At 35.9% G+C, this 26,593-nt stretch overlaps 1 protein-coding gene across 1 annotated transcript in view; it reads left to right on the top strand.

Moving 5' to 3' along the window:
• Positions 1-26,593, top strand: part of LOC142346155 (uncharacterized) — a 132,420-nt gene that overhangs the window by 35,827 nt on the left and 70,000 nt on the right. Inside the window, exons 7-11 of the mRNA XM_075398664.1 lie at positions 82-193; positions 9,797-9,892; positions 15,382-15,449; positions 15,994-16,263; positions 20,479-20,689. Of these exons, the coding sequence (XP_075254779.1) occupies positions 82-193; positions 9,797-9,892; positions 15,382-15,449; positions 15,994-16,263; positions 20,479-20,689 (757 nt within the window). The remainder of the gene's footprint in view (positions 1-81; positions 194-9,796; positions 9,893-15,381; positions 15,450-15,993; positions 16,264-20,478; positions 20,690-26,593) is intronic.

The raw sequence follows: 26,593 nt of genomic DNA, 5'->3' as shown, positions 1-26,593 counted from the left end.
TTATTTTTAGAGTTTTCTCAAAGTTCTTATTGAATCAAACATGATCTCGGGGGTAAATGTTTCTAAGCTTTGATATTTCAGTCTTGCAAACCAGTACTTCTTCGTGAACCTTGACCCTGGTGACCTTTACACAATAGAGGTTACAGTTTACAGCCAGGGTGATTTCACTGAGGTGCGGCATTATGTTTTACAGGCAAGTCCCCTTTTGAAGGCTTCTCACTTATTTACGCCTGAACACTGGAAATGCAATTCAAAATTCAAGAATTGCAACAATTGACGATTATCTAAACAGAAACAGAACAGTAACTTTGCTATTAGACAATTTGACCTGAATTAAGACCGGTTAGGATTGTGTAGTCTGTCGACAGTTTTTGCTATATTAGATCGATGAGAGTTTTTAGATCTAAGATACAATATGTTCCTCCTAATATATTGATGCTAAGGCAAAACTGAAATTCATCGGGATTGTTGCGCTACCGTCTAAATTATTCTGCTAACGGGTTATGGGCTCAGCCGACCGCCGACATTTGATCCACCATGAGAGCTTGTGGCCAGGATTGTGTTGTCTGTTGACAGTTTTTGCTATATTAGATCGATGAGAGTTTTTAGATCTAAGATACAATATGTTCCTCCTAATATATTGATGCTAAGGCAAAACTGATTACCCAAAATTGAGGTTTAAACTTCAAAATCGAGCCACCTAACAATTGTTTGAAGATGATATTCAGTGGGCTAACAGATGAGTACCTCTCATTGAAGTTAATATGAGGCGCAGAAGCAGGCTAGAGTAGCAGTTATGAAGGAAAATGAGAAGCACAAAAATACCAAATATGATGCTGCCTTGCTATGACGCTTGCCAACAGTAGCCCTATGATGATTAAGCACGATTGCGTGTGGAGCAAGGGCCTCACATATGGTCACAGAATTTGGCAACGTACCTATCGAGCTGCTGAAACAATTACGGTGATAATCATGCTGGGACAGTTTTCCAGACTACAACTTCATGCCAACGACGCGATTCATCAGTACTTCATCAGGGCACAAGAGTTGATTATACAATTGCGTCAAGCAGGATTAGAACTGTTAAAGACTTTGTTCGATGCTATCGATCTCAATGGGCTTCCACAGCGCTGCAAGCATTTGGTTGCGTAAAAGAGCTTGATTACTGCTGAAAAATATCTGGAACTGAGAATACCACTCACAAATTGTGACGAGAGCGTTAGACAGAGAAATGATGTGGAGGACGATCAACACGGGCCACTTCAGAAAAAATTGCTGCTTATCAAACTAGTTCTCGGTTCTCATTCAAACTAGAATAACATTCATTTGTTTTCATTTATGGCAAGTGTTTTCTAAGCCTAGAAGTTCAAACAACAGATTCTGTTTTGTATGTAACCAAGAAGGCCGTACGTAGTAACAGCAAAATAGGCCATGAGTACAAATATTTTAAATCTCAGTATCTATTTAGTACGGAAAACTTGTAATTGTAATTGTCAAAATTAAGTAAGTGCTTACATTGTGAAGCTTCAAATTATTAAAAGAAGAAAAAATAGGAAAATTTTTCTTCTATGCCAACAAACAGGAAAGTAAGCTTCACTTTTCAAACTTGACAGGGGGCTTTTCAAAGAGTAAACTAAACTTTTAAAACTAATCGAACAAAAATTTGGAACAAAAGACTTGGATTTTTAAACTACACAAACGTAGCCAATAATACAGCAGAAACAAATGAAAATTTTGATTTTTGGTGAACTTGCGCACTACGCAAAATTCGAAACAAATTGTACTCTCAGGAACTGAGAACAAAGCTACTTACATTATGCAATTAAGTTACTCCGACATTATTGTACCAGTGCGTCAGTCCAGTATAGGTGGATAAAGACGCGAAATCAGTTTTAATAGACAATGAAAACTCATTAGTAAAGCTCATGAAAATAAAAAGTCAAGCTTTAAAAGCTTTAAAAACTTTTTTGCCACAATGGTAAATCAAAATTTTTGCGAAGTGATAAAGGGCAGAGTACAAAAACGAAGCTCAACGTTTTACAAAAGCAAAGATAATGCTCGTGAGACTACTGTTCCTAAAATAATTGAGCAAAATGATGTGGCAGAACATTTAACAGAACAGCAGTAGAAGCAGCAAAATGCTTTTTGATAGATTCAAAATTTGCAAAATCTTTTTGGGTCAGAGAACTAGATATAGCGCGCTAGGCTTGAACTCTTGTAGAAAACAATTTATCAAATCAGCCTTCAGAGTACTTTTTGTTAAAAACCGAAAAGTGATCACTAAAAATAATTTCGTTTTGTAGACAAATCCAAATACTGTAATCGCATTAAATAATGTAAGGTGGATTCAAAATCATCAATGTGGTTAATTGTTTGTTCCTCAAATAAAACCACAGCCTATTTGCTGCAAAGTTCTTATATTTGATACAATTTTTTACTTCAAGAAACATGGGTTATATTGAAACGAGCTTGCCAGGACCTAAAAATCAAAGCAAGAAAAAAAGATAACTTCTTACTCTTTGACTTAGTAGAAAGGAAAGTCAAACCTGATGTTACCAGTGACCTTAGCGAGTTCAGAAGTAGAAATAACTGAAACAGAATTTTCTTAGAATAAATAAGATGCTGATAGATATTGTACAAGAACTTGAAAAAATAAAACCAGTTCGAAACCCAAAACCAAACAAAAACAAGTAGTGTGAAATTTTACCCCACTATTTTAGCAAAATAGAGACAAAGCCTTTAAAATGATGGGTGACCCTTACAAAATAGAACATTATCAAGGCTTAAGATGGTGGGCAATTAGTTCCAGCAACTATTGAAAACACTCTATTGGGCCTGGGGAACTCCAAACTTCCAGAACGTTATTAAAAAAGGTCATGTCACCTTGTACAGAGCTCTAGAACAGTCATTTTTGTAGAACCTGGAAATTTCCAGGATGCAATTGCTTCGAAACAAAAAGATGAAGCAACGAAGCCTGAGTTTGTTGGTTCTCAAGAAACCCAAACTCGAGATCTAATCTTTCCACCCTTTTGACTAAAATTTCTAAGAGTAGAGCAAGGAACAGAAAACTCTCAAAAATAAAAATACTGTTCAGAAATTATTGATGTACGAATAAAAAAATTGTTTTCAACCCAACTCAATTAGTAGGGTAAATATTGCCACATCCAAAACTCATTTATTATTATTTATTTATGCCTAATAACAAAGTCATAACAACGTCAAAGAAAATTTAAACTAATTAAATTAGTTTTTATTTCACTAGCAAAAACTTGGGACCAGTCCTTAATGAGACTCAGTAACAAGTAGACAAAAACAGAACAAAACGGCAAAGTTGAAAATATTTTTATAAATTTCTGTTGTTTTTTTCAAATAAAGAGGCTCAGTAGATATGAACTCAACTCTTTTATCACGCTAATGGTCTTTTATAATTGGTATAGAGACAATGAGACCTGTCATAATCCAGAACACGTCGCACGTCTACATAATTAGAAAACAAAAACACACGAAAAAATCAAAAATTTAATTGTTTCTTTTTGCGAGAAAAGTGTGTCAAAGCCCTTAAAACCATAATAGTTTCAACAAAAATTAAGATATAGTCAATTGGGACTTCATTGAACACCAATGATGTAATTCGTGGCATCTAAATTAGGAGACTGGGTTACAAGTAGACAGAAAGTAAACAAAACGTCCTAATTAAGAAATAGATTCTAGCACTTCGGAGCAAATTAATATCAGAATCATGAAAAAGTTAGCTATCGACTAAAATCTTAAGAGAGGTTCAGTGGTTTCTCCAAAATAATTCACTGCGATCTGTCATAATACAGAATATGTCATACCTCTAGAGAAAGAACAACAAAAACAGACAAAAACAAAATTTCAAATGGATTTCTGCAAATTTCCGATGTCCGAGCCGTTGAAACAACGAGCAATGAACTACGAAAATTGTTGTTTTTTTCAAATAAAGAAAGTCAGTCGAAATGAACTGAACTCTTTGATCACGCTAATGATCATTTGTAATTGGTATCAAGACCTTGAGACCTGTCATAATCCAGAATACGTCGCACGTCTACCTAAATAAAAAACAAAAACAGACGAAAAAATCAAAAATTCAATTGTTTCTTATAGCGAGAAAATTGTGTCAAAGCCCTGAAAACCATAATAGTTTCCACAAAAGTTAAGATATAGTCAATTGGGACTTCATTGAACACCAATGATGCGATTCGTGGCATCTAATATAGGAGACTGGGTTACAAGTAGACAGAAAGAAACCAAAAGGGCATAAATAAGAAATACATTCCTGCACTTCGAAGCACATTAATATCAGAGTCATTAAAAAATTTAGCTATCAACTAAAATCTTAAAAGAGGTTCAGTGATTTCTCCAAAATAATTCACTGCGATCTGTCATTATACAGAACATGCCATACGTCTAGAGAAAGAACAACAAAGGCAGACAAAAACAAAAGTTCAACTGAAATCAGTAAAAAGTTTCCTTTGTTTATCCAAAGAAGACCACTAAGGCCTGCAATCATCTAGAACCTTTTATGCGACTACCAAAAAAACGACAAAAAAATTCTGTTCAATTTTGCTGGAGGAGGTTAATACCATAGTCTGCTTGCTAGAAAATTGATATATTTAACTGTTCTTTCGTTTTATACGCACAAAATGTGATATCTGACCGGTCATTAATGTTACATTACATTGAAAGGAACCTCAGACATGGGGAAAAGGTCTGGAAATTGGAAAAATTTAAGAAAACTTTTAGTATCAAAGCCAAAAAAGCATTACTTAAAACGTAAATATTAAATACTAACCCATTATAAGGACGATGAGACATGAAGGATTTAGCCAATAGTTAATCAAAAATCGCAAAGCTTGGTAATCCATCGCTTAGTTTGAAAACAATTATATTTAAAACCAAAAGCGACTATAAGACCAATTGAGGCCGTTGTTAGTAAGTTTTGATTTGAAATGTTCTGTTCTGCAATTACCATAAAAACGCAAATAAAAAAATTAAATTCAATCCGAATTAATATTGGACTGTGAAGAACGATGATAAACAAAGTTGCCTTGATCTTGCCGTTCGTTTATTAGGAAAGCTCCATCTTTCCCATTTTTTTTTCATATTAAAACTTGACAAAAGGTCGTCTTATCAAAAAATAAATGATGAATTTTTGATAATTATTGAGTTGAAATGACAAATAACCGGCAAAAATTCAATTCAAGAACACTCCCGAGGGAAGCGCAAATAAACAAAGATTGTTAGCCCACTTTGAAGTTAACCAGTATTGTTTTATCAGTTTTTAGATGTGTTAATGGGCAAATTTAACCAAAGTCGATTGAAGCCGCTTAATTCCCGCCAATTTTAATAAAAAAAGATGAATTTTGAACTATTTGGCAAAAATTTTTGGCAAAAAATTGGATTAACCAGTTCAACACCCTTCTTTTATGTTTAGGGGAGAGACCAACAATAATCTCAAAAGAACAAGAAAAAAGGAAAATTCCTTTCAATTTTGCTAGAGGACGTTAATACCATAATCTACTTGCTGGAAAGTTGATATATTCAACTGTCAGTTCCTCTTATAAGCAAAAAATGTGATATCTCGTCTGTCATTAAGGTTACATTACATTACAAGGAACACCTCAAACATGGGAAAAGTGTCTGATAAGTGGAAAATTATGTGAAAGCTCGTAGTATCAATGCCAGAAAGTAATTACTTAAAACGTAAATATTAAATATTATTCAATTATAAGCACGATGAGACATGAAGCCTGTAACCACAAGTTGACAAAAAAACGCCTTCAAACAACTTAGGAGACCAATTGATGTTGTTATTAGTAAGTTTTGATCCAAATTGTTCTGTTCTGCAAATTATGTTTGGACTGTTAATATCCATGAACGCGACATCTTTCCAATTTTAATCATATGAAAACTTGACAAAAGGTCAATTTGTCAAAAATAAATGTTAATTTTTTGATATTTATCAAGTTAAAATGGCAAATAACCGGTAAAGTTTCAATTAAAGAGCACTCCCAATGCAAGAGCAAGTAAACAAAGATTGTCCACTTTGAAGTGTCCACTTTAGATGTAGTAATTGAGAAAATTTAACCAGAGTTGACTAAAGCAGCTTAATTCTTGCCAATTTTAAGAAAAAAGCCAATTGAATTTTGAAATATTTCGCAAAAATTTTTTTTGCCGAAAATTGGCTTAATCAGCTCAATACCATTCTTATATCATTAGAGGTAAAACCCACAATGATCTCGTTAACAATGTTAACAAATTTTAAAGCAAAATGCATAAAATTGCCTAAAAATACTGAAAATGCGACAAAAACAAAGAAAATTAGTCAAACGTTAGCGAAACTTTAAACTTCTATTGCTTCGTGGAAAAAACGACAAATACTCAAAAAAATTTAACTATATTTTGTACGCTGGTTGGGCTTAATAATGAATCGAAACTCACAACCCTCTACGATGATAATATCAATCGGCCAAATTGACTGAACAAAAAATCAATTGAGTCTATAGTTCCTCTTCCACTAAAGCGGGTCAAAACAGAACTTATCGGAGTATAAAAGAAATTTCCCAGTGCCTATTGTGAAACAAAAAAATTCTAACAGAAGGATTGGCATAACTGACGAACATTTTCTTTAAACAACAACGTATGTATAAATCATGGCCAGTCTCCAAACAAACGCAGATACATTGGTTGGTGTCAGTACAATTTAACCAATTGCTTTTTAGCCATTGACATTTTAAGCAATGCCAACTTTAATTTACCCTATTGTTAAAATTGCCAGAACGACTACTTATCCGTCTATATAATTTAATGGCTCGTGGGACCTGATATGAAACCCCGTGTCAAAATTACGCTCTGATTAACCTCGCCCCAAAAAATAATTGAACACTAGGGGAGTATTTGTCTATTGGGGGTAAAACGATGTAAGATCAGGGAGTAATGGGGTGTAGTGGAGCAAATTTTTAGATTTTACCCTACAAAGATTACACTCCAAAAAGATTTATTGGGCTGATATCTTTTACGCCCCTCCCCCCAACAGCGGCGCACAGGCTATTTTTGTACATAGTAACGTGCAATATAAAAACACTTATGTTGTAAGGGGGCGGGGACACTGGGGGGGGGACACTTGGGGGGGGGACAAAACAGAATGAATCCCAATTATGACAATAGGCAGAGTCTTCTGATTGTTTTTGCTTTACGCTGGACTTCAAGTTGGATTTCGCATCATTTGGTGGTCATTGATTTAACAGCTTGTGACACAAAAAACTACAAAACATGAAAATAATGTTTCCTTGAGAAAAAATCTGCCGTTACGTGCATTGCTGGGTTTTGATCCATGCAAAATAGGTGTTCATTGCAGAACAAGTTTTATTAAATGATTAATCCAGCTGTCAAAGTGAGCCTCCATCACTATTTGACAACTCACCACTATTTGAACAATTGTCAAAAATGCAAACATACCCCCAGAAAACTATAAGTTTAGGGGGGTATTTTTAAAGTGGTAAAATGATGTAAGAGTGAGGAGGTAAAATATTTAATCCATATACATGGGATGACTAGTATTGGGCAAGCATGGATGGTCTGAGGGCAAAGGAAAGAACTGTCTCAGGGGACAGAGGTTTTGTGTTCAAGGCTGTCACTCTGCGACTAAACGATGTAAGAGTGTGGGCCCCAGTTGAGAGGTCGACTTTATGAAAAGACTTATAAAGTCGACATGGGGGGTAATTTCCCTAGCTTAAATACACGGTCGACTTCCTTAGTGATATTCGACCTAAAGTCTTTTCATAAATCGGCCAACGGTCTTTTCATATCCAATATTGGTTCACCAATAGTCTGTTCATATCTGATATCGCCGACTTAAGCTCTTTTCATAAGTCGACCAATGGTCTTTTCATATCCAGTACGGTCGACCTTAAGTCTGCTCATAGGTCTCTTTTAACAAATGCTCGGTGCATTTTTACGGGTTCATGGGTACTTTAAATTGATTGTTGAGTACCCCGTATGTAAAAAGATAGCATCAAATGCACTAGAAACATGTCAATGATATGAAATAGATGGACAATATGTTGGCTCGAAAAAAGATTTGGAAAAAAAATATTTTTTGTCTTTGGCCATAATTTTCTGCAAACTGAAATAAAACAGTTAACACCTGAAACTGCATTATACGCAAAAGCGTATTTGTCAAAACTCAAAGTCGACCATTGCCATATCGGTTGACCTAAAGTTGACCATGACCATATCGGTTGACCTAAAGTCGACCATGACCTTAAGGGCAGACATAAAGTTGACCAAGACTATTAGCGTCAACATAAAATCATTTCATACTCAACATCGGTCGACCACTGTCTTTCTATACCCGATATTGGTCGACCACGGTCTTTTCATAATTCGACGTCTCAACTGGGGGGGTAGGGGGGGGGGTAAAACGATTCAAGTGTAGGGGCTAATGGGGGTAAAACGACGCAAGTGTGAGAGGGTATTGGACTTCTTACCCCCTACTCTTGTAATATTTTACCCCCTGTTACCCCCAACTCTTGCGTCGTTTTACACCCCATTACCCCTGCTCTTCCGTCGTTTTACCCCCATTACCCCCTACTCTTGCGTCATTTTAACCACTTGCCCACTACTCTTGCGTCGTTTTACGCCCCATTACCCCCTACTCGTGCGTCATAATACCCCGCTTGCCCCCCTACTCTTGCGTCGTTCCCCCCCCCCATAACCCCCTACTCTTGCATCATTTTACCCCCAAAATTACCTCCTACTCTTAAAACATTTTACCCCCCCCCCCCAAATAACCCCCCCATTGCCCCCACTCCTGCATCGAATTTTCCCCCAATTTCCCCCCAAATTGATGTAAGAGTTTTGAGGGGAATTGGCGAAAAATTCCCCCGTTCACCTTCTTAATCTTACAATTTTTGGGGTAAAAATTCGATCATCACAACTGAAAATCGGATAATTTAACGAAAAGATAAATAAGCATTGGGTGAGTTGGCATTGGTTAAATGGCATTGGGTAAAATGACAGGTTGTGTAAAGTTGCATTGGGAAGATCGGAAGTGGGTATATTGTCATGAAAAAAAAATTATTTGGATGCCTGCCGGTGCGCAGGGGAAGCGAAACTTAATATTAAACTCATTTTTCTTTGGCTCACGATGGCTCATTTTTCTTTGCCGTATTTCACGCTGAAATGAGTCATTTGCTCCATTCCAAAAGCGGTGAAGCCATTTAATAGGTTGACAAATTTAAATTTTGGATCTTTTCTGTTTGTGCCCCCCCACCCCCAGCTTAGTGGGTGCATATTATTTGCACCCCCAGAGGCACGTGCCATATTTGTACATAATGATTTATTATGTAATGGCACGTGCTCTGTAACTGCATAGGGGGAGCATAACGCACTCGGGGGGGGGGGGGGGGGGGGCACAAACGGAAAAGATCCTAAATTTTTTTCAAGAGTTCACTCATTGTAACTTATGATGTAAGATGTAATTTTGACTCGATCAAACTGATTATGATTAAACTTTGATTCGCTCATAATCAGTTATGGCCAGACATTAGCTCGACCTTAGAACTTGTTTTTGTCCGCCAAATTCTGATCGCAAACCCAACCCGCTGCTGTGTTTTTGAGAGCTGTGAAGGGGGGGGGTGGTTTTCGATCACAGAAAGTGTGTGACTGTCCTTACATAATATTTTTTGGTTTAAATCCACAATGTGAATTGGCTTTAACTAGGCAAATTAAAAATTGCTATCGTGAATATAATGAGACTATTTGGCAATTTAAGGAGTCAACGCATCCCGAGGAACCGAAAGTGATATTCCCGGTTGTTGCAACGGAACACACCCTGCAGTTCGGATGGGCTGTTGGCAACTATTTCCAAGTTAGTAGGCTTCACAAGTTTCTTCGTTGTTACGACATGAATATGAGTTGAAAACAGAGTTGCCCGCCGTGAAAGAAACTCAGCAATGAAACCACGTATATTGTTCTTTTTTTTTGTTGAAACAAGTAAATTGAAAATATAACCCAGGGGTTAAATATTACAAGTTTAAAATTATATAAACAAAATTAGTACAATGTTAAAAATCAAAATCAGTGGTTCCGTTTTTTAAATGTAAAAATAACTTTTGAAGCCGCCAACGTTCCTTTCCAACGGTACAAGTTTGAATTGTTGGAGCAGATGCTGTTTTAACATGCGTTTAAACTTTGAGCGTGATCTGATAGTCCGGACTTCACGCGGAAGTTTATTCCATTTTTGGATGCTTCTTTTTTGTAATGATCGACTGCTCGACCTTAAGAGAATTAGCTGTTCAGTTCTGTTGTTTTTTCTTACTAAGACATTACCACTCAGAAAAAAACTCTCCGTGCCGTCTGATTTCAATAATGAAATATCATTCCTAAGTTTTGAAACACTCATCTGGCTTCTTAAAAGTTCTGCTGTCAAAAGGTCAGATTTTACTAAGAGATCTGTAGATCTCCCAAACTTTTTTCTCATATAGCAACTTTTAGTTCCCCAATTGATTTGTCGATTAATTCGCTGCATTGCAGAGAAATTCAAGTTCTGAAAAAATAGAGCACTGAATGTTAAATGAGAAAGGACTAGGGATTTGAATAGCATCAATCGTGATTTCAAAGGTAACTGATAACGCAAAAGGTATATGGATCTAATCGCTGTGGCCATAATTGATAGGACTTTGTCGAGTTTTACATGAAAATTTAATATAGAATCAATTAAAATACCCAAGTATCTGAAGTGACTTTGTGGTTTAATTTCTTGTCCCCGAAAAACTATTGGATCAAAATTTTCATTTTCCATCGAGACGCAAAGATGTTCAGTTTTACAGATATTCGTGATTAATTTGTTTTGCTTTAGATATTTTTCTGTTTTCGCCACTATTTCAGAAACACATTTTTCCAGATCGCTGACATTGTTTCTGCTAAAATGCAAACTTGTGTCATCAGCAAATTAAATTGTGTCGAAGTTTCCTTGTACATTTTCTCGAAAATCGTTAATGTAGAGAAGAAAAACTAGTGGCTTGAAAACTGTTCCCTGTGGAACACCATGATTTGTTTCCAAGCATTCTGAGTAAACATCATTTATCTTAACACACTGCTGTCTGTTTTTAAGAAATGAAGCGAATAATTCAACTGCAACTTCTGAAAAACCGTAAGCTTCAATTTTTTTGAGAAAAATTTCGTGCGATATTGAATTAAATGCTTTAGCTAGATCAGTAAAAACTGCAATTGAAATTTTTAAGTTATCATAGTTTTCTTGTAATGCTTCGATTAAGTGTAAAACAGCATCTGTAGAAGACTTATGTTTTTGAAATACAAACTGTGTACCGTTCAAAATTTTTTCTTTTTGTATAAATTCGTTAACCTGATTGAGAAGTATACGCTCAAAGAGTTTTGCAGACATTGGAGTAATTGAGATAAGCCTATAATTCCCGCAAATTTTTACGTCCCCTTTTTTGTAGACCTGACTAATGAAAGCCAGTTTTAAATTTTCCGGGAAAATATTTTGACAAATGCATGTGTTAAAAACAAAATGGGTTCCGATTGGAAGCTTTGCTGCCTTGATTGCCCAGGCATTAAAAACGCCTGGACCCGGAGACTTTCTGTTGTCGAGTGAATCGATGGCATCATATAGTTCCTTTAGTATAACTGCTCTGAAGCAAAACTTTTCCCTAACTTCATATTGTCCATTGTATAAGCCTAGTTTTTGAAAACTTCTATTGAGGCAATTTGCAATATCAAGCTCATTTTCTACTTCTGTCTCACCATCGACTAGTTTGTCTATAACGAGACATTCCCTTTCTTACCCAATTCTTTTTTTGATGAAATTCCATTGTTCTTTACTTGTTGATAGTTCTTTAAAAAATTGTTTGCAAAACTCGTTTTGGGCTGTTTTCAAACGCTTATTAACCAAATTTCGCAGTTATTTGAAATTGGTATGCGCTTGCTCCGATGGGTTCTTTTTCCAGATATTAAAAAGTCCATGTTTTTTGGTGATTACTTCTCTCAGCTCTTTTGTCAGCCAAGGTCTTTCAGCAATTTTTCTTTCTGGTTGAAAATTTTTTATAACTGGGGCGTGGAACTCTAAAGGAGTACTGAAAAAGTTTGTGAAAACATTGTACATGCTATTTCCATCTTCACATTGATATAAGTTACTCCATTCCTGATTTGAAAGATCAAGACTAAAATTATTTGCATCGAACTTTCTTTTGTTTCTACTGATAAAACTTTGCTTCCTGTTTTTAGGTTCAACAAGAAAATTGGTAGTGTATAAAACAATCAAGTGATCTATTTCAACTGATGGCGAAAAAATTTGAACTTGGAAACTAATTAACCGTACAATCGCTACAAAAAGCAAGTTTAGATTGTTAGGCAAACAGAACCAAAACGCGGTTTGTTTTTTTCAAACGCCTCTCATTCGCACTAAGTGCCGAAAATCTAAACTTGATTTTTGTGGTATTTTGCTCATTATAAAACGCTATAAAATGAAAAAAAAGCCGAGGTATGTTTTTTTTTAGTTTGCAGAGTAAAATTCTCAAAATGCTTTGACAGGAAAAATGAAGCACAGCTTTAAATTATTTCGTTTTAAATGAGTGATTTTTTTATTGCTCCGGGTTATCAATTTCGGACGAGATCAACCAGTTCGAGTCATTTTGACCCACACGACCTCTGATGAGACTATCTTTGACCAGCTCAACTGTAGAGTAATTTCAGATACCGATTCAGTCTTTGAAAATTGTTCTTATTGAACCATTTGCTTTTATCGATCAAGATTTTCATTAGATGAAGCCCTTCAAAAACTTACTAAGTTAAACAAACTTAATTCTGTCAACAGTTAGCACCAAAAAATTATTAATTTTATACGCAGATTCGTTTGAAATCTTTTGCTGGGTGAGGCAAATTAAAGTTGAGGTGCTAATAAATCAGCTTCTTTTGGGCCTGCCCCCTTTCACCACTATTGGTTTTATTTCTTCTTACTTGACCAAGATTATTTAACACCTCTATTGGTCCTATATGGTAAAAATATCATTCCAAAATAGGGATACCTAGCGTTTGTGGAAAAGATTTCGGGAAAATAATTTTTGGGATTGAACGATGCAGTACTGGAAAAATTTGAAATTGAATGAACCTGGTGAAATGATTTGGGGAAAAAATATCGGGAACAATTTATTCGGTGCAGATGATTCAATTGGCGACGAGACTTTTACTTTATGTTTGGAAAGTGAGTTATTTTTTTCCTGAAGGACATTTTGATTGTTTTTTCCACAAAACATCTGCCTAATGTCAACTTTAAAGATGAAAGTCAAAGAATTTTTAGGCTCAAAATGGAATACGAAGTGCAGTGCAAGTTCCAAATTGGGAGATCTCTGGGGAGCCAGATCATAGAACCGTATATTTTCTTATAAACAGAGCCATTTTTTTGTTTTAAAAAAGTGTACGTGATTCTGCTAATTCCCAATTCTCACACATCTCAAGCCTCGTCACGGTTCTCGATTGGCAGATCTTCGCAGTGACTTCATCATAGTCGGGCGACATATGCTTGAATGTTCTAATTAACTGTGGATTTTGGTTGGCAATAGGCAGTGGAGATAGGGGTATCCTACCTTACCTCCCTTAGTTATATATCAATTCCCGGGTTGACCAAACTTACTTACCATAAAACCGACTACATATGGTCCATAAAAGTCCATACAAATTTCCGTTTTATGATCTTGCTATGGTAACTAACTTTCCATATATGGTCCGTTTTATGGAAAATAAGTTTTCCAAGGAGAACATTCTTTTTGGCTCCATGACAGTAAAAGAATGAAACAGTGCATCCTGCCATATATGACTCGTTTTATGGTTTAACACTTATAATTTTTCTCATACCATTGGAAGGAACAAAAATCAAAATAAAGCATATTTAGCGTTTGGTTATAGGGTTAAGGGATAATTAATCAAAGTTACAGACTTGTTGGGTTTGGGGAAGCATATTGGGTTTAAAGTTAAAATTTAGCGGTGTGAATTGATATAAAGGTGAAAAGAATTAGGGGGGGGGGGTATTGAATCGGGTTTTAAAGAAGAAGAAACGTTGAGTTCGTGCATGCACCTTTCATCCTCTTTTGTAGTACATACCCCAGTGATTGTGGAATTTTTATCGTGTAAGATCTGATAAGATGCTGACTAAGAATTTTGATCGTGTAAGATCTTATCAGATCTTACACGATAAAAATCCCTCTTATCAGATCTTACACGATAAAAATTCTGTTAAGAGGAATTTTTATCGTGTAGGATCTGATAAGACATCTTATAAGATAAACATTCCTCTTATCAGAATTTTTATCGTGTAAGATCTGATAAGACATCTTATAAGATAAACATTCTTCTTATCAGAATTTTTATCGTGTAAGATCTGATATAACATGTTTTAATTTTTTCAATATAATTGTATAACGTAGTCAAGGTCCTATGAATATAAAAAAAGAGTCGGTCAGCTAACCAATTATGAAACAAAAAATTGCTTGTTGATTCTGTTTTGGCGGAAGTTTTAGCGTGAGTCTTAACTGTGTACTATGGCTAAACTTAGCAGTCCAAGATAGTTTTGGTCTTTGAAGAAAAAATTCAGCCTAGTTTGATAATCACCGCTTCGGAGAAAGCCCCTGCCACTCAAATAAACTCTTTTACAATATCTTATAAGTCTTACAAGACAGTATAAGATATTTTTCTCTTTGTTGCTCTGACACTTAAGTGTTGCATGCTGTAGCTTTTCGGCTACTGCTTGAGAGCAACTCTGAATTGTCTTCAATATGAAGAATATACCATACTCCAGGAATTTTTATAAGAGGAATTTTTATCGTGTAAGATCTTATAAGAGGAATTTTTATCGTGTAAGATCTTATAAGAGGAATTTTTATTGTGTAAGATCTTAGAAGAGGAATTTTTATCGTGTAAGATCTTATAAGAGGAATTTTTATCGTGTAAGATCTTATAAGAGGAATTTTTATCGTGTAAGATCTTATAAGAGGAATTTTTATCGTGTAAGATCTTATAAGAGGAATTTTTATCGTGTAAGATCTTATAAGAGGAATTTTTATCGTGTAAGACCTTATAAGAGGAATTTTTATCGTATAAGATCTGATAAACGTCTTATCAGATCTGATAAGAAGATGCATCCCCTTACAGGCTATTAGCAAGATGGTTTTGTCAGAATTTTGTCAGATCTTACACGATAAAAATTCCACAATCACTGGGGTATCAACCGAGTTTTAATCGCTTTTGGCTGTGATTCCACGGGCATATTTATCTGTTTGCGTAACCACTTTGCAAGTTTGTTCTTTTCTTTGGGTTCACTTGATCTTTTCCACCCTGCTTCAGAAACTCTACATCTGGACTGAGCCCGCAGATGGTGAATGCGCACAAATGTGTACTTATGACAACACCAGGTGAGAAAACACGTGTTTCAGCCTGGAAGAACCAGCTAAGTTTTTGGCTGATTTATTTATTTATTTATTACCACGCTACCTGCTTGTTGTATTTTATATATCATTTCAGGAATTAACATGTTTTTTTTGCTTTTTCTCGATGTTCTAGAACGATGCTTTTTAGATTGAAGTCGGCTATCAGCATGTTTAGTTGAGGGATGATTGCAATAATTATTAACATTTAAATGACTATTTTTTTAAATAAACACTTGCAAAGGGTTATATTTACAGGTTTCTGCAGAACGGTCAGATGTTGCAAATAATTATAAGAGACCGCTGAAACTTCCCCCCTGCTTTGTTAAATATAACCATGGACAACCCAGGGCTATCATGTCTCGTTAGCCTTTTAGATATTGCTTCTCTTTTTGTTGCGGAACCCGAAACTAGTTTTGATAACAGTGTTAACCTATATGATTTATCGGTTGGGTTTCTGAACTTTCTGGACCAGTGGGATTCGTTTTATGGTTGATAAATTTGGTCAACTGGGGTTAAAATTTTGTTTCAGTCCAAATTCAGATACAATAACTGGACTTGTGGCAGGTCAACACTATCAAATATTCCTCATGTCTGAAAGCCAGTACAACAAAAACAGTTCAGTCTTATGGTTCACACAAAGTGTATTCACAGACACTATCCTGGAAACTGAAGAGATTTTTTCAGTTCACGAAATAGAATTCGAAGCCCAAATCGAAAGCGGTGTTGGGTCCAAAATTGAGATAGAAATGCAGGGGTTGGATTTTCCTTGGCTGCGAAGGAGTTTATACTTTTTGTTTCGGTTAGAACAATTCCATAATATGACACTCAAGCAATTCATTCAATTTTCGTGACACTAGCTTTTGCATATCACCAGAAACTGAAATTTCTGCAAATTTTTGGTCTTAAGCTAAAGAAATTTTAACTTATTGAAGGTTTACGTGAGACTAAATTCTGTTTCATTTCTTAGTACCAGAGCCAAAGGCATAACATTTACAAAACACCGCAAAACACTTAGCACGATTCCATTGAAGTTTGAGTGAGAAAGGTGGCGAACATTTGAAATAATTTAGAGGTGATGTTCTTTTTTCACAGCACTCGCTAAAATTTTTACAAAGGGTATTATTCGGCGACATATTCGGCTTCCGACGCATTTAATAACACTGTTCTATATTCAAAACCACGTTTGCCACTAAAAGGCGCCAAACATCTTATCACTTACTTCTATCTCTTCCAAGTTTTGCAGCCAATAGTGGTGACTAGCAATGACTAGCTGGATAGAGAAACTATTTCTGCTTTAAATCCATTTGCGTAGACAACGGTTGGAAGTTGAAAAAATTTTTTATGGTATTGTTTTAGTTATTTATTAATTGCTCTCGAAAGATGCATGAAACAATTATTGCAGCCGTGTCTGTGTCGTTTTTTTGCAGAAAAATTATCCGCATGTTTTTGTTCTGGATTTTTCTTTACCTTGCTAGCGTGAGTACATAGTTTTTCTCCAAATAAAACGGGATAAACTGGTGAACCCCCAAGATATTAGATCGCTGTGCTATTTGCAGTGTAGTTCTCTTAGAAGCTCTCTAGTCAAAAAGTAATGGATAATTTATGAATATTTATAGGATCGTAGAAAATAATGGATAATTTATGAATATTTATATACTGAATTTCTAGAAAACAAAGCGAAATTTACAAAACTCTACAAATTTTTTACCGAATAATATCAGTGATTTTAAAACTTTATAACTCTAAACTTGCAACTCTAAAGCTGTAACTCTAAAGTTTTGCAACTCATGGAAATGCCCTATGACTTTTTACATGAATATAAAGCTACTTATTTTTCTAAGTGTCGACTAGGGTTTGGTGAGCTCTGAAAGAACGATTCGTATAAGCTGCCGAGGAAACAAACTTTAAATGTCTGAGAAAGTCTAATAAGACAATTTTTTTAAAAAATGCGGGAGTAAAGAGTAAAAAGGCTAATTTCGTGTAACATCTACGCTTATAAAGGGCAATATTATTTAAGATCTAAGCTTACATACGAATAATTATGAAGATACTCAGGAACGCAAAATATTGTAGGATTTACGCTTAAAAACCTAAAATTATGTGATATAAGATTTTACCAGCGTGACAACCTGAAAAAATCTCTGCAACTTTTTCTATTAATTTGCACTGAATATCCCAAATCCGAATTTAACGCTTTCACTGCAAAGTAATGTTTTGATTTGTCAAATTTAGTTACTGCTACTAATCTTTCAAAATTTTTGGGCAAAATTTTTTGGGCCGAGGAGACTCGGTGGCGATCAAGGGCAGAGTCGCACCGCCGATAGAATAATTTCAACCTATACTCTCAACGTGTTTCTGTCAACGTGTTTAACCAATTGATGGCATTGACTAGAGTCGTTTTCCGCATGAAGGATTTGTACACCAACTGTCTACATCTAGTCAAACTTTTACATGATATGCATCAGCGTTTTATAGTTCCGTTCGAATTTGGAATTGACATTTCTAAAAAAGTTTTTTTGTTGCAATTGAGTGGAAATCGCTAGATTCAATTTTTTAATTCTGCGTACATCCTCGGGGGAAAACTGAGTAAATTTTAGTACGCATTTCTTACTGCAAAGTTTGAAAAATCCGGGTATTTCCTTAAGTTAACTCGATTGAAGTGAATGGCATTCGGTCTTCATCTTGAGTGAAGTGAGTGGCACTCGGTCCTCATGTTGAGTGAAAAGAATTGCATTCGGCCCTCAGGCTGCGTGAATGAAGCGGCATTTGGCCCTCAGCTTTCGTGAGTTGAATGGCATTGCGCCTTTGAACTCGTGTGAAGTCCTTGAGACCCTATAGTGTATTGGTTTCTCTGTAATCAGTGATTAAATTTTTTTCATACGTTAACTGCCAATCTAATAAAATGTTCTGACGTTGCATTAAAATTATTTTTAACCGATTTTACAGTCTTGCTTATAATTAAATTTAATTCGTCTTTCGAAATCGATTTTTATTAGAAATTTTAGCAAATTCATTTCTTTGCTGAATAATTATAAACTGTTATAAAAATGTATTTAATCAATTGTTTAATCAATAACCATACGGGTCACAATGTCAGGATTATTTACTTAATCTTACTCCAGAGGATTCCTGTCGCTGCACCCCCTAGTGTTCTTTATGACGAGTAGTCTCATTGTGGGATTGCTATTGAACATTTCAGCCAGGAGTAACCCCGGAGGAACATTACTCTGACACCTTTCTGTCAAAAAAAATCAAGGGTAGGATTGATATGAAAGATCCCTGTCAAGGATAGCTATATCGTTTTAGTCAAGAGCCATTTCGTGAAGCGTTGAAAGTGATCTGATCAGACCCTAATTCAGCTCCTGGGGTTTTCTTATAGTTAGTTGTAATTGACTCCAGCTATGGTCTACTATGAATGAAGGCAGATGTCGGTCGATAGGTTTAATGTAGAATAAGTTTCGGAGGATAATATCAGAAACCACGTTAAGCAAATAGTTTTTTTATGGTTTTGATTATGTCTTCTTTACTGTTTGCAAATGGAACAGAATGTTAGGATAATATATGTCAAGTTATATTGTTTTCAGTTTTCCTCGGTTTTGAGAAATCGTGTTCATCTTCTTCGATATGAAAAAATTTTCATAGAAATTTTTCTGCCTCATCTTTTTAAAAGTTAATCAAAATTTTAAGTGTAATTGATAATTGAAATGGCCTGAAAGGTGATTTTTTTAACAAAAACTGAAAACTGCACAATAATTTACCGATTTCCTTAGGGGCTCTTTAGTGACTCAACTTATGCAGCTCCCGGCAGAAGAAATGGGCTGTCCTAAACTGGCTCATAAATAAAAAAAACTTATTTTTTTTTACAGTTTCTCTCACTTCAAAAATGAAAATCTTACAAAAGTTCACAGATGAAAATAATGCATCTCTTGCAAATTTACAACGCATAAAACACTTTAACTCTTAGAACAGAAACTTTTTGAGGTAAAATTGTCTAAACATTCGTTTTCTACCGCAAATCTTACCTATTATTTACTCCTGCCGCCATTTTTTTCCGCCCGGAATGAGCGGGGAAAATGCAAGAAATGAGCGGAATTTGAGCGGACAGTTTAGCAAAATCCGCTCAAAGCCCTTAAATTTTTTGGACCGGATTGAGCGGATTTTGAGCGGAAAAAAATTGCAATTATTGATCGCAATTTGAGCGGAGTAAAAAAACAAGTTTTGATCGCAATTTGAGCGGAATAAAAAATGCAAGAAATGAGCGGAATTTGAGCGGAATAAAAAAAATGCAAGAAATGAGCGGAATTTGAGCGCAGTAAAAAATGCAAGAAACCAGCGGAATTTGAGTGGAATAAAAAATTTAAGGAATGAACGGAATGGTCGGAATGAGTGGATTAAGTAGCTGATACTGTTTCGGAAAATTGTCTCAAGTCTAGTTGAAACCCGACCTCGAGATTTTTCCAGTGTTCTGGTTTTTTTACCCTCCTCCTTTTTTTCCCTGTCTTAGGACAGGCAATGGCGGAATTACTTTGAAAATAGCTATAGGTGAATTGAGCAAAGCACTAGGTACAAAGCCTAGGGCAAAAACTTGATCTCCAAAACAAACAAACAAAATTAAATTTAAAAAAGCAAGCAGGTAAAAAGACGACAGTAGGCGTCAAATTCCGCTCATTTCTTGCACTTTTTATTCCGATGAAGTTCGGCTTATTTCTTGCATTTTTTTCCGCTCAAATTCTGCTCATTTCTTGCATTTTTCACTCATTCTGGTCAAATTCCACTCATTCCGGTCATCTCTTGCATTTTTTGAGCGGAATTTGAGCGGACTCCTCGACATGGGCGGTCAACCTCCATTTCAAACGATGTTTTTAGTTCATAATTTTGCTTCCTTCAGAACAAGAGATTGCAGATACCCATTATTCTGCTGAGTAGATTCTACCTGATACTTTTTCAAAAGCTACCAAATCCCATAAATTAATTTTTAAATCAAAACAATATATTCGAATATATATTTTTTCAGCCTTGATCCTTCCGTAACATTCTCTGCCCTTTTTGCCGGTTCAATGTACCGTTGGACACTGACTGTTACAAGCCGGGGTTTGAACCCACTTCAGCGGATCTACCACTTTCAAAATTCGACTATGCCTGCAAAGCCAATTGCACTGGTTGAAGCTGCGGCTACATTGGATCAGTATGACACGTTCACTCTCACAATTGGAAATGTTCCTTATGTAAGTTTTCCTTGAAAAATACTATGTTCTGTTTTTTTTTGTGCGGGGGGGGGGGGGCTGTGGTTGAGGTTTCACCCTTAGTTCACCTCTCGTTATCGCTGTGATGACTATTTCAGCTAGATTACTTACTGGGAGAAACAGCGTATTAGTGAAATAATAAAAAGACACGGTAATTATACTCTTTGCAATGAGTGTTTGTATATAGGAACGCATTGATTACACTGCGTTAATTACATGGTTGAATTTTTCAATTTTCCACTCAATGCGAACAGCAGTTGAATGACTACGAAAGAAAAAAAGAAAGAGTATATTTCTTTGATCAGGTAATACAAATCTAACATCTAATAATAAACAAAATAATTCTTTACCGCAACCAAAGAGGACAGGTAATGGAGTACTAGTACCCGCAAATCCTGCACCAAGACGAAATATGGTTTTCCGTTGCGTCACATCTTTCTCTCTCATCTTTGCATTTTTTATCGTTATGATTTGATATCAAAAAACTATCTGCTTTCTTTTCGAAATTCCGAAAATGTGAAACATAAAGTTTGTTTCTTTATCAATATTTTGGAGGAGTTACTGTGGAAATTCTACTTTAAATCGCTGAATTTACATGAAATTGAAACTTTCATATTGGCTGGTTAATTAGTTTTCAGAGTTTAAGAGCTAATCTTGAGCATATTGACTATGTAAACAAAAGGAACGAACTTGAGCGATGTAAGTTGAAGCATATTGATTAATTGTTTGTTAGGCAAACAAATGTGAGACTAGCTTTGTAAAGTGATCAATTTGTCGGAAATAGTCAGAATGAAACTCAGAGGTCAAAAAAAAGGAACAAGGTATGATTACAGCAGAAATGAGAATGGAAGAGCTTGGGAGAAGCAATGATATTTATTTATGAATTCCAGCAAACCCCAAAAATGCACCCTCTAAAAGCCGTTTTGGTATAATAAAAGTGATTATATATTCCCTATAAGAAGCTACAATTTTGAGGTTACCGGTTAGTGTTTTCAGGGAGGACAAAATGGCTATGTTAAATAGATAAAATTACTGCTTAAAGAAGGAATCATACAAGAAAATTTGCTTTGAAAGATTTTTCGGATATTTTGTTAGCATTTTTTTCAGAAAAAAACATTTGTATGCCCCTATTGATTACCACTAGCATAGAAAATAGAAAATGAAGAAAAAAAGATAAAAATATTTGTCACTAATTTTATTGTTTGAAAAAGAAAAGCGTACTGTTTGTTAAAAATTACACTTACCAATTGTTTTTATTTTGCGAAAGGTAAGAAAAAAGAATTTTGATATTTGGAAATAATTTTCTATGGTGTAATTCGTTAAGTTCTTCGTTTCTCTGTAGAATAACTAGGCGGGTTTGGAATCAAAACGCAATTAAATAGATCACAAGGGTGGACATGCATGAAGAAATGACAAGAAAAAGAAAAAGTTTTGAAAAAATGTTTACTTTTTTATTGCAATAGTTCTTTTGATCTAAGCCGGTAATCTCTTATTAGGAGAAATTGTTTGACTATTAATTCAGAAGTGTTTTTGTATTTGCAGTAGAAATTTGGTATTGATCTCGGGAGTTAACTCAACTAATTGGAATTCTTATATTGAAATTTTGTCAGTCAGGTAAAATTTGTCAGGGAAACTTTGGGAAAACCAAAGTGTATTCCTGAAATCGGAGCTATGAAAAAGCAAAAATATTATAGTATTGTTATTTCTTCAGTGGAAGAATCAGTATTGTCGAGAACAGGCAGTAACTAAAGGATTGGATGTTCAAGACTTTTTAGTGGAAATAACGAGTTATAAAGTGAGATCGATGTTTGAGGTGAGAATAATTTTTGCTTTGAAGTCTTCTTGAGAATAATTTGAAGCAAATAGAAGAACATAGGGGCTGTTTGAAAGAAATTCCGATGGGGAGAAATTAAAGGTCTCTAAAACCAAGCGTCCATAATTTCACAAGACCCCCCTTAAGTTCTTAAAACCGTACTTCCTCAATCCCAATAACCCTGAAATTTCGACTGGTAATTCCTGGGTTAACTGCATATGCATTGAGAAAAGAGCGAGCCTTTCCGTGAACCCAAAGTTGTTAAGATTGCTTTTAGAACAAGCAAAAAAAGATGCAATAACTGATTTTCTTTGGACTTTGATGGAAGAGGCAACACTTTTGCCACCGTCAAAATATCTACGCAAAGCCAAATATCAACTTTAAGAACTCGAATTAGTTATCGTCCAGTTTCATGGTATTAGCGCTAACAAATATTCTACAAACAAAAAGGCAGAAAGGTCTTAGTTTTACCTGATTTTTTCAACTTTGTGAAAGAAAATAAACACTTAAATTTGGTTAAAAAACATTGCTAGATCCACAGAGGGAGAAAACGTAATCTTGGGCTAAATCAGGGTAGTAGCAGTAACATGGAAAAGGATAAAAACAGAATGCATGTACTTGTATATGAACTGTCTAACATGAAACATAAATTTTGTTGGATCTTGAAGTTGACAAAGCAAGGTGTCCACGAAATTCTGGTCATAATGAGCAAAAAAATATATATAATAACCTGCAGCACTTGATCCAACATCTACGCCGACTATTGCACTTATATGTTGGGTCAAAATGTTTTAAAAGAATGACATGTTACATTTTGCAGATAAAAATTAAGGTTGAGTACCCTTAAGCACAAGAAAAACCATCAGACAAGAGAGAGCGAGTCTAATCGAGACTTACGAGGCTGAAAAACAGAGTTTCGTCAGTCAGAATTGAGAGAAAGAAAGCTCAAGCTGAGCAGTTGGTTCTCCAAGTGAGAAAATTGCAGTTGTTCAGTGAGTTTTTTGCGAAAGAACATAGTTTCGCAGTTGAAGTGATACTTGCGGAGAGAGTGATTGAATTGGTTTGATTTAGTGTGGCCATTAATTAATTTGACAGAAAAATTCAACTTGATTGTTGATGTTACTCAACTGTCTCTGGCTATACCATAATTTGTTGCTGGTATTACATATTTTGATAATTATTTCAATTATCCAGAGTGAAGTTTTCAAGCAGCCGAGACAGCAGCAGTTTTTGGGAACAACACAGTACACACCCTACAACAAGAGGAACTACCAAACAATTTTTTTTGGATTTTTGATAGGGTTTTGGTTGCTAGTCAGTCCCCAGCTAGAAGTTTTTTAACGGAAAAAATAATTCTACATTGGCGCTCCCGGGTGGGTTCTCTTGTTAAAAAGAGAGTTATTCGGAAAACCTGAATACGAGTGTGAAGAGAGTTCTGAGATACTTTTAACAAGTGCTCAAAGCTGACAACTTTTGACGCAGAGCAAGTTGAGTAAAACTTTGACGATAGTCGGAACAAGATTACAAATCGAGAGAAATTGAGCAAGAGAGACATACATTACCGGGAGAGGGTTACTTTGGAAGACAGTCAGTCATTGTTCTCGGGAAAAGGATTCTAACTGAGCGTAGTGGTGGAAGTACTTGGGCAGACAGATCAAGGAGATTACTCAGATAGAGACGAGAAAAAGATCTGAGAAGATTTGCAGCAGGAATTGGAGCAAGAGAGGAGCATTCAGTGTAGAGTGAAGCATTTTGGAGAACAATGGCAGGATTTGGATTTACAAAACATTTTTCTTCGCCTGGGTGTGAAGTTAAGGAGGACTGGCGTTAGTTTTCTTTGGATTTTTGTGAATTTTTGGTGTTCATGTGGACAGAAGAAGAAGTCCAGAGATATTTGCCAGAGAAATTTTGTGGTTGGGCACTTGATGCTTTAAATTATTCGCCACGTGAAATTTGGAAATGTGGACGCTTCAAGAAACTTTGTACTTCCTTGAGTTGAGACTGTCCAATTTTCCAAAGAGGTATCAAGATGAGATTGAGAAATACTTCATAGAAAAGGAGGATATTGAGAAAGCGGCTTTGCATTGTGAATTTGAAAAATCAGTGTTTCAAAGTGACGTTGCTGACAGAGAAGAGTTAACGCGCCATGAGTGGAGTCAACAATTTGACAAAAAGAAGGATGTTCAAATGACAATCGATATTGTCAAATCAGTGGTGACGGGAAATTCGGCAAAGTGATCTGGCTAAAAGTTGCTCCGCAATAAAAACTATTGGCTGCTTTAGAGTAAATGTTGTGCTCGAAGAGAAGCCTGATGTCATAAAAGAGAGCCAGGAATGTAGTTCAAAAACTTCTGACAACCAGCCAAATGTGGAGACTGATGCGGATTCGAAGAGTGGTGGAAGCGATGGCGATTTTGATTCAGTTATGCAAATAGAAGAGCGTAACGTGGCGAAATTAAAGACCGATGCATTTCACGGTGGGATATTGGAAAGAACACAAAATTGCAGATCTAAGAAGCGAAGCTCTTGAGGAAAGTGGTAAGAGTAAGTTGGAGGATGATGCAATGTTAATTGACGACGATTTTAGCGATGACGACAGCTTCTTCGATAGCTTCTTCTCTCGTTTGAAAGCTTCTTCGATAGCAGACAACATGGATAAACAACTTTGAATGCATGGACGACCATGTGTTCCTTCCAAACATTTGTGAGCGGCACTTTAACTCTGAATTGTTTGAGTTGACCGCCAGAAACGGAATTCGAGTTGGAAAACCGTGCTCTAATGGGTTGATAACATGTGAATACTTCACGTCCGGTCCATGCATGCCCCACTTTGGCAAATTGATAGATGTCGGAGAAACAGCTATGCCGAAATTTAGTGTTGCACAAAAAGGTGATTTGAACACGGCAGCAGAAGATATTTTTAGCGGGAATTTGATTGCTAATAGATTACGCCTTGGTATGGTCAGTACTGGGTCGCAGCACACTGATCAACTTAGTTTGACCCGAACCTCATCTAAGTGAGAAATGACAAGAGAGTATTGTAACTTTCCCAACAGACGAAGCGCATTGCGAAGCAACCTAAATTTGTGAAAGCACGGCTGCAAAGGCAAGCGCGGATGGATGGAAGGAGCAAAAAAGAAAAATTAACTAAATCCGCGAAATTATTTTTTCCTTCAAGATTGGGAAAGAAAACGCAATTGATGGAACAGACAAAAATGAAAACGCGCACACAATTTTTTTCGCAACTGCGTAGGCAGCGGGAATGCTATAAAGGAATGTGAAACTGGTTCTGGAACTAAGCTTCAGCAGATAGCACCTGCAACTTTCAAAATGGAGGAGAATCAGAGCTTCAATGCAGAAATAGCGGTGGCTGATGTATCAGTTACTTATGATGTTTGTGAACGTTCACCTGCTGAAGAATTACTGACATGGGCGCTTTCAATGATGGTCAAGATAGAAGTGGTGTTGGCTCAGGTGATGTGGTTTGCGGTTTAGTTGAGATGAAGTTTGAAGAGCCAGATCTCAGTAAAAAGAGATCTCTCCATAAACGCGGAGCCTCAATTGCTTCACTCAGACGAGAGAAATTTGGAAGCGAGTTTCACCTATGCTGAAAGTGATGGAATTCTTCAGAACTGATAAATTTTTCAAAGCTCGATTGAGCAATCACTGATGGTGTGGAAAATAAGGTTTCTAGTGCAGATGAAGTCTTTTTACGAAAATGTTCAACAATCGAAGCGGTTTGTGAAGTGTTGCACATCCACAAGATGGAGTTCGGCGACGATAAGCGGTTGTCACCTTCAAAGGAAATTGATCTGTGGCTGAAATTTCAGAAAGATGGAAGAAGCGCTTTTGCCATTGATGTTGGAGATAATGTAGTGGCAGCACACTCCTAGAGTTCTTTCTTGAAGCAAAATAATAAACCGAAGCGTAACTCGGATTTTGAAGTCGAGAAAGCTTTAGATACCTATCGAAATCAGTTTTCAATTGGCGTACCCGGCCAAGAACAAAAAGTAGAGTATAGGAGGGAGGTAGCGTGTCGGTTTTCTCCAAACCTGTTGAAGGCGAGTGACGAT

Source organism: Convolutriloba macropyga, chromosome 9, assembly GCF_964194025.1.
Source record: "Convolutriloba macropyga chromosome 9, txConMacr16.3, whole genome shotgun sequence".
Lineage (NCBI taxonomy): Eukaryota > Metazoa > Xenacoelomorpha > Acoela > Convolutidae > Convolutriloba > Convolutriloba macropyga.
This window is presented reverse-complemented; position numbering and strand designations above follow the sequence as displayed.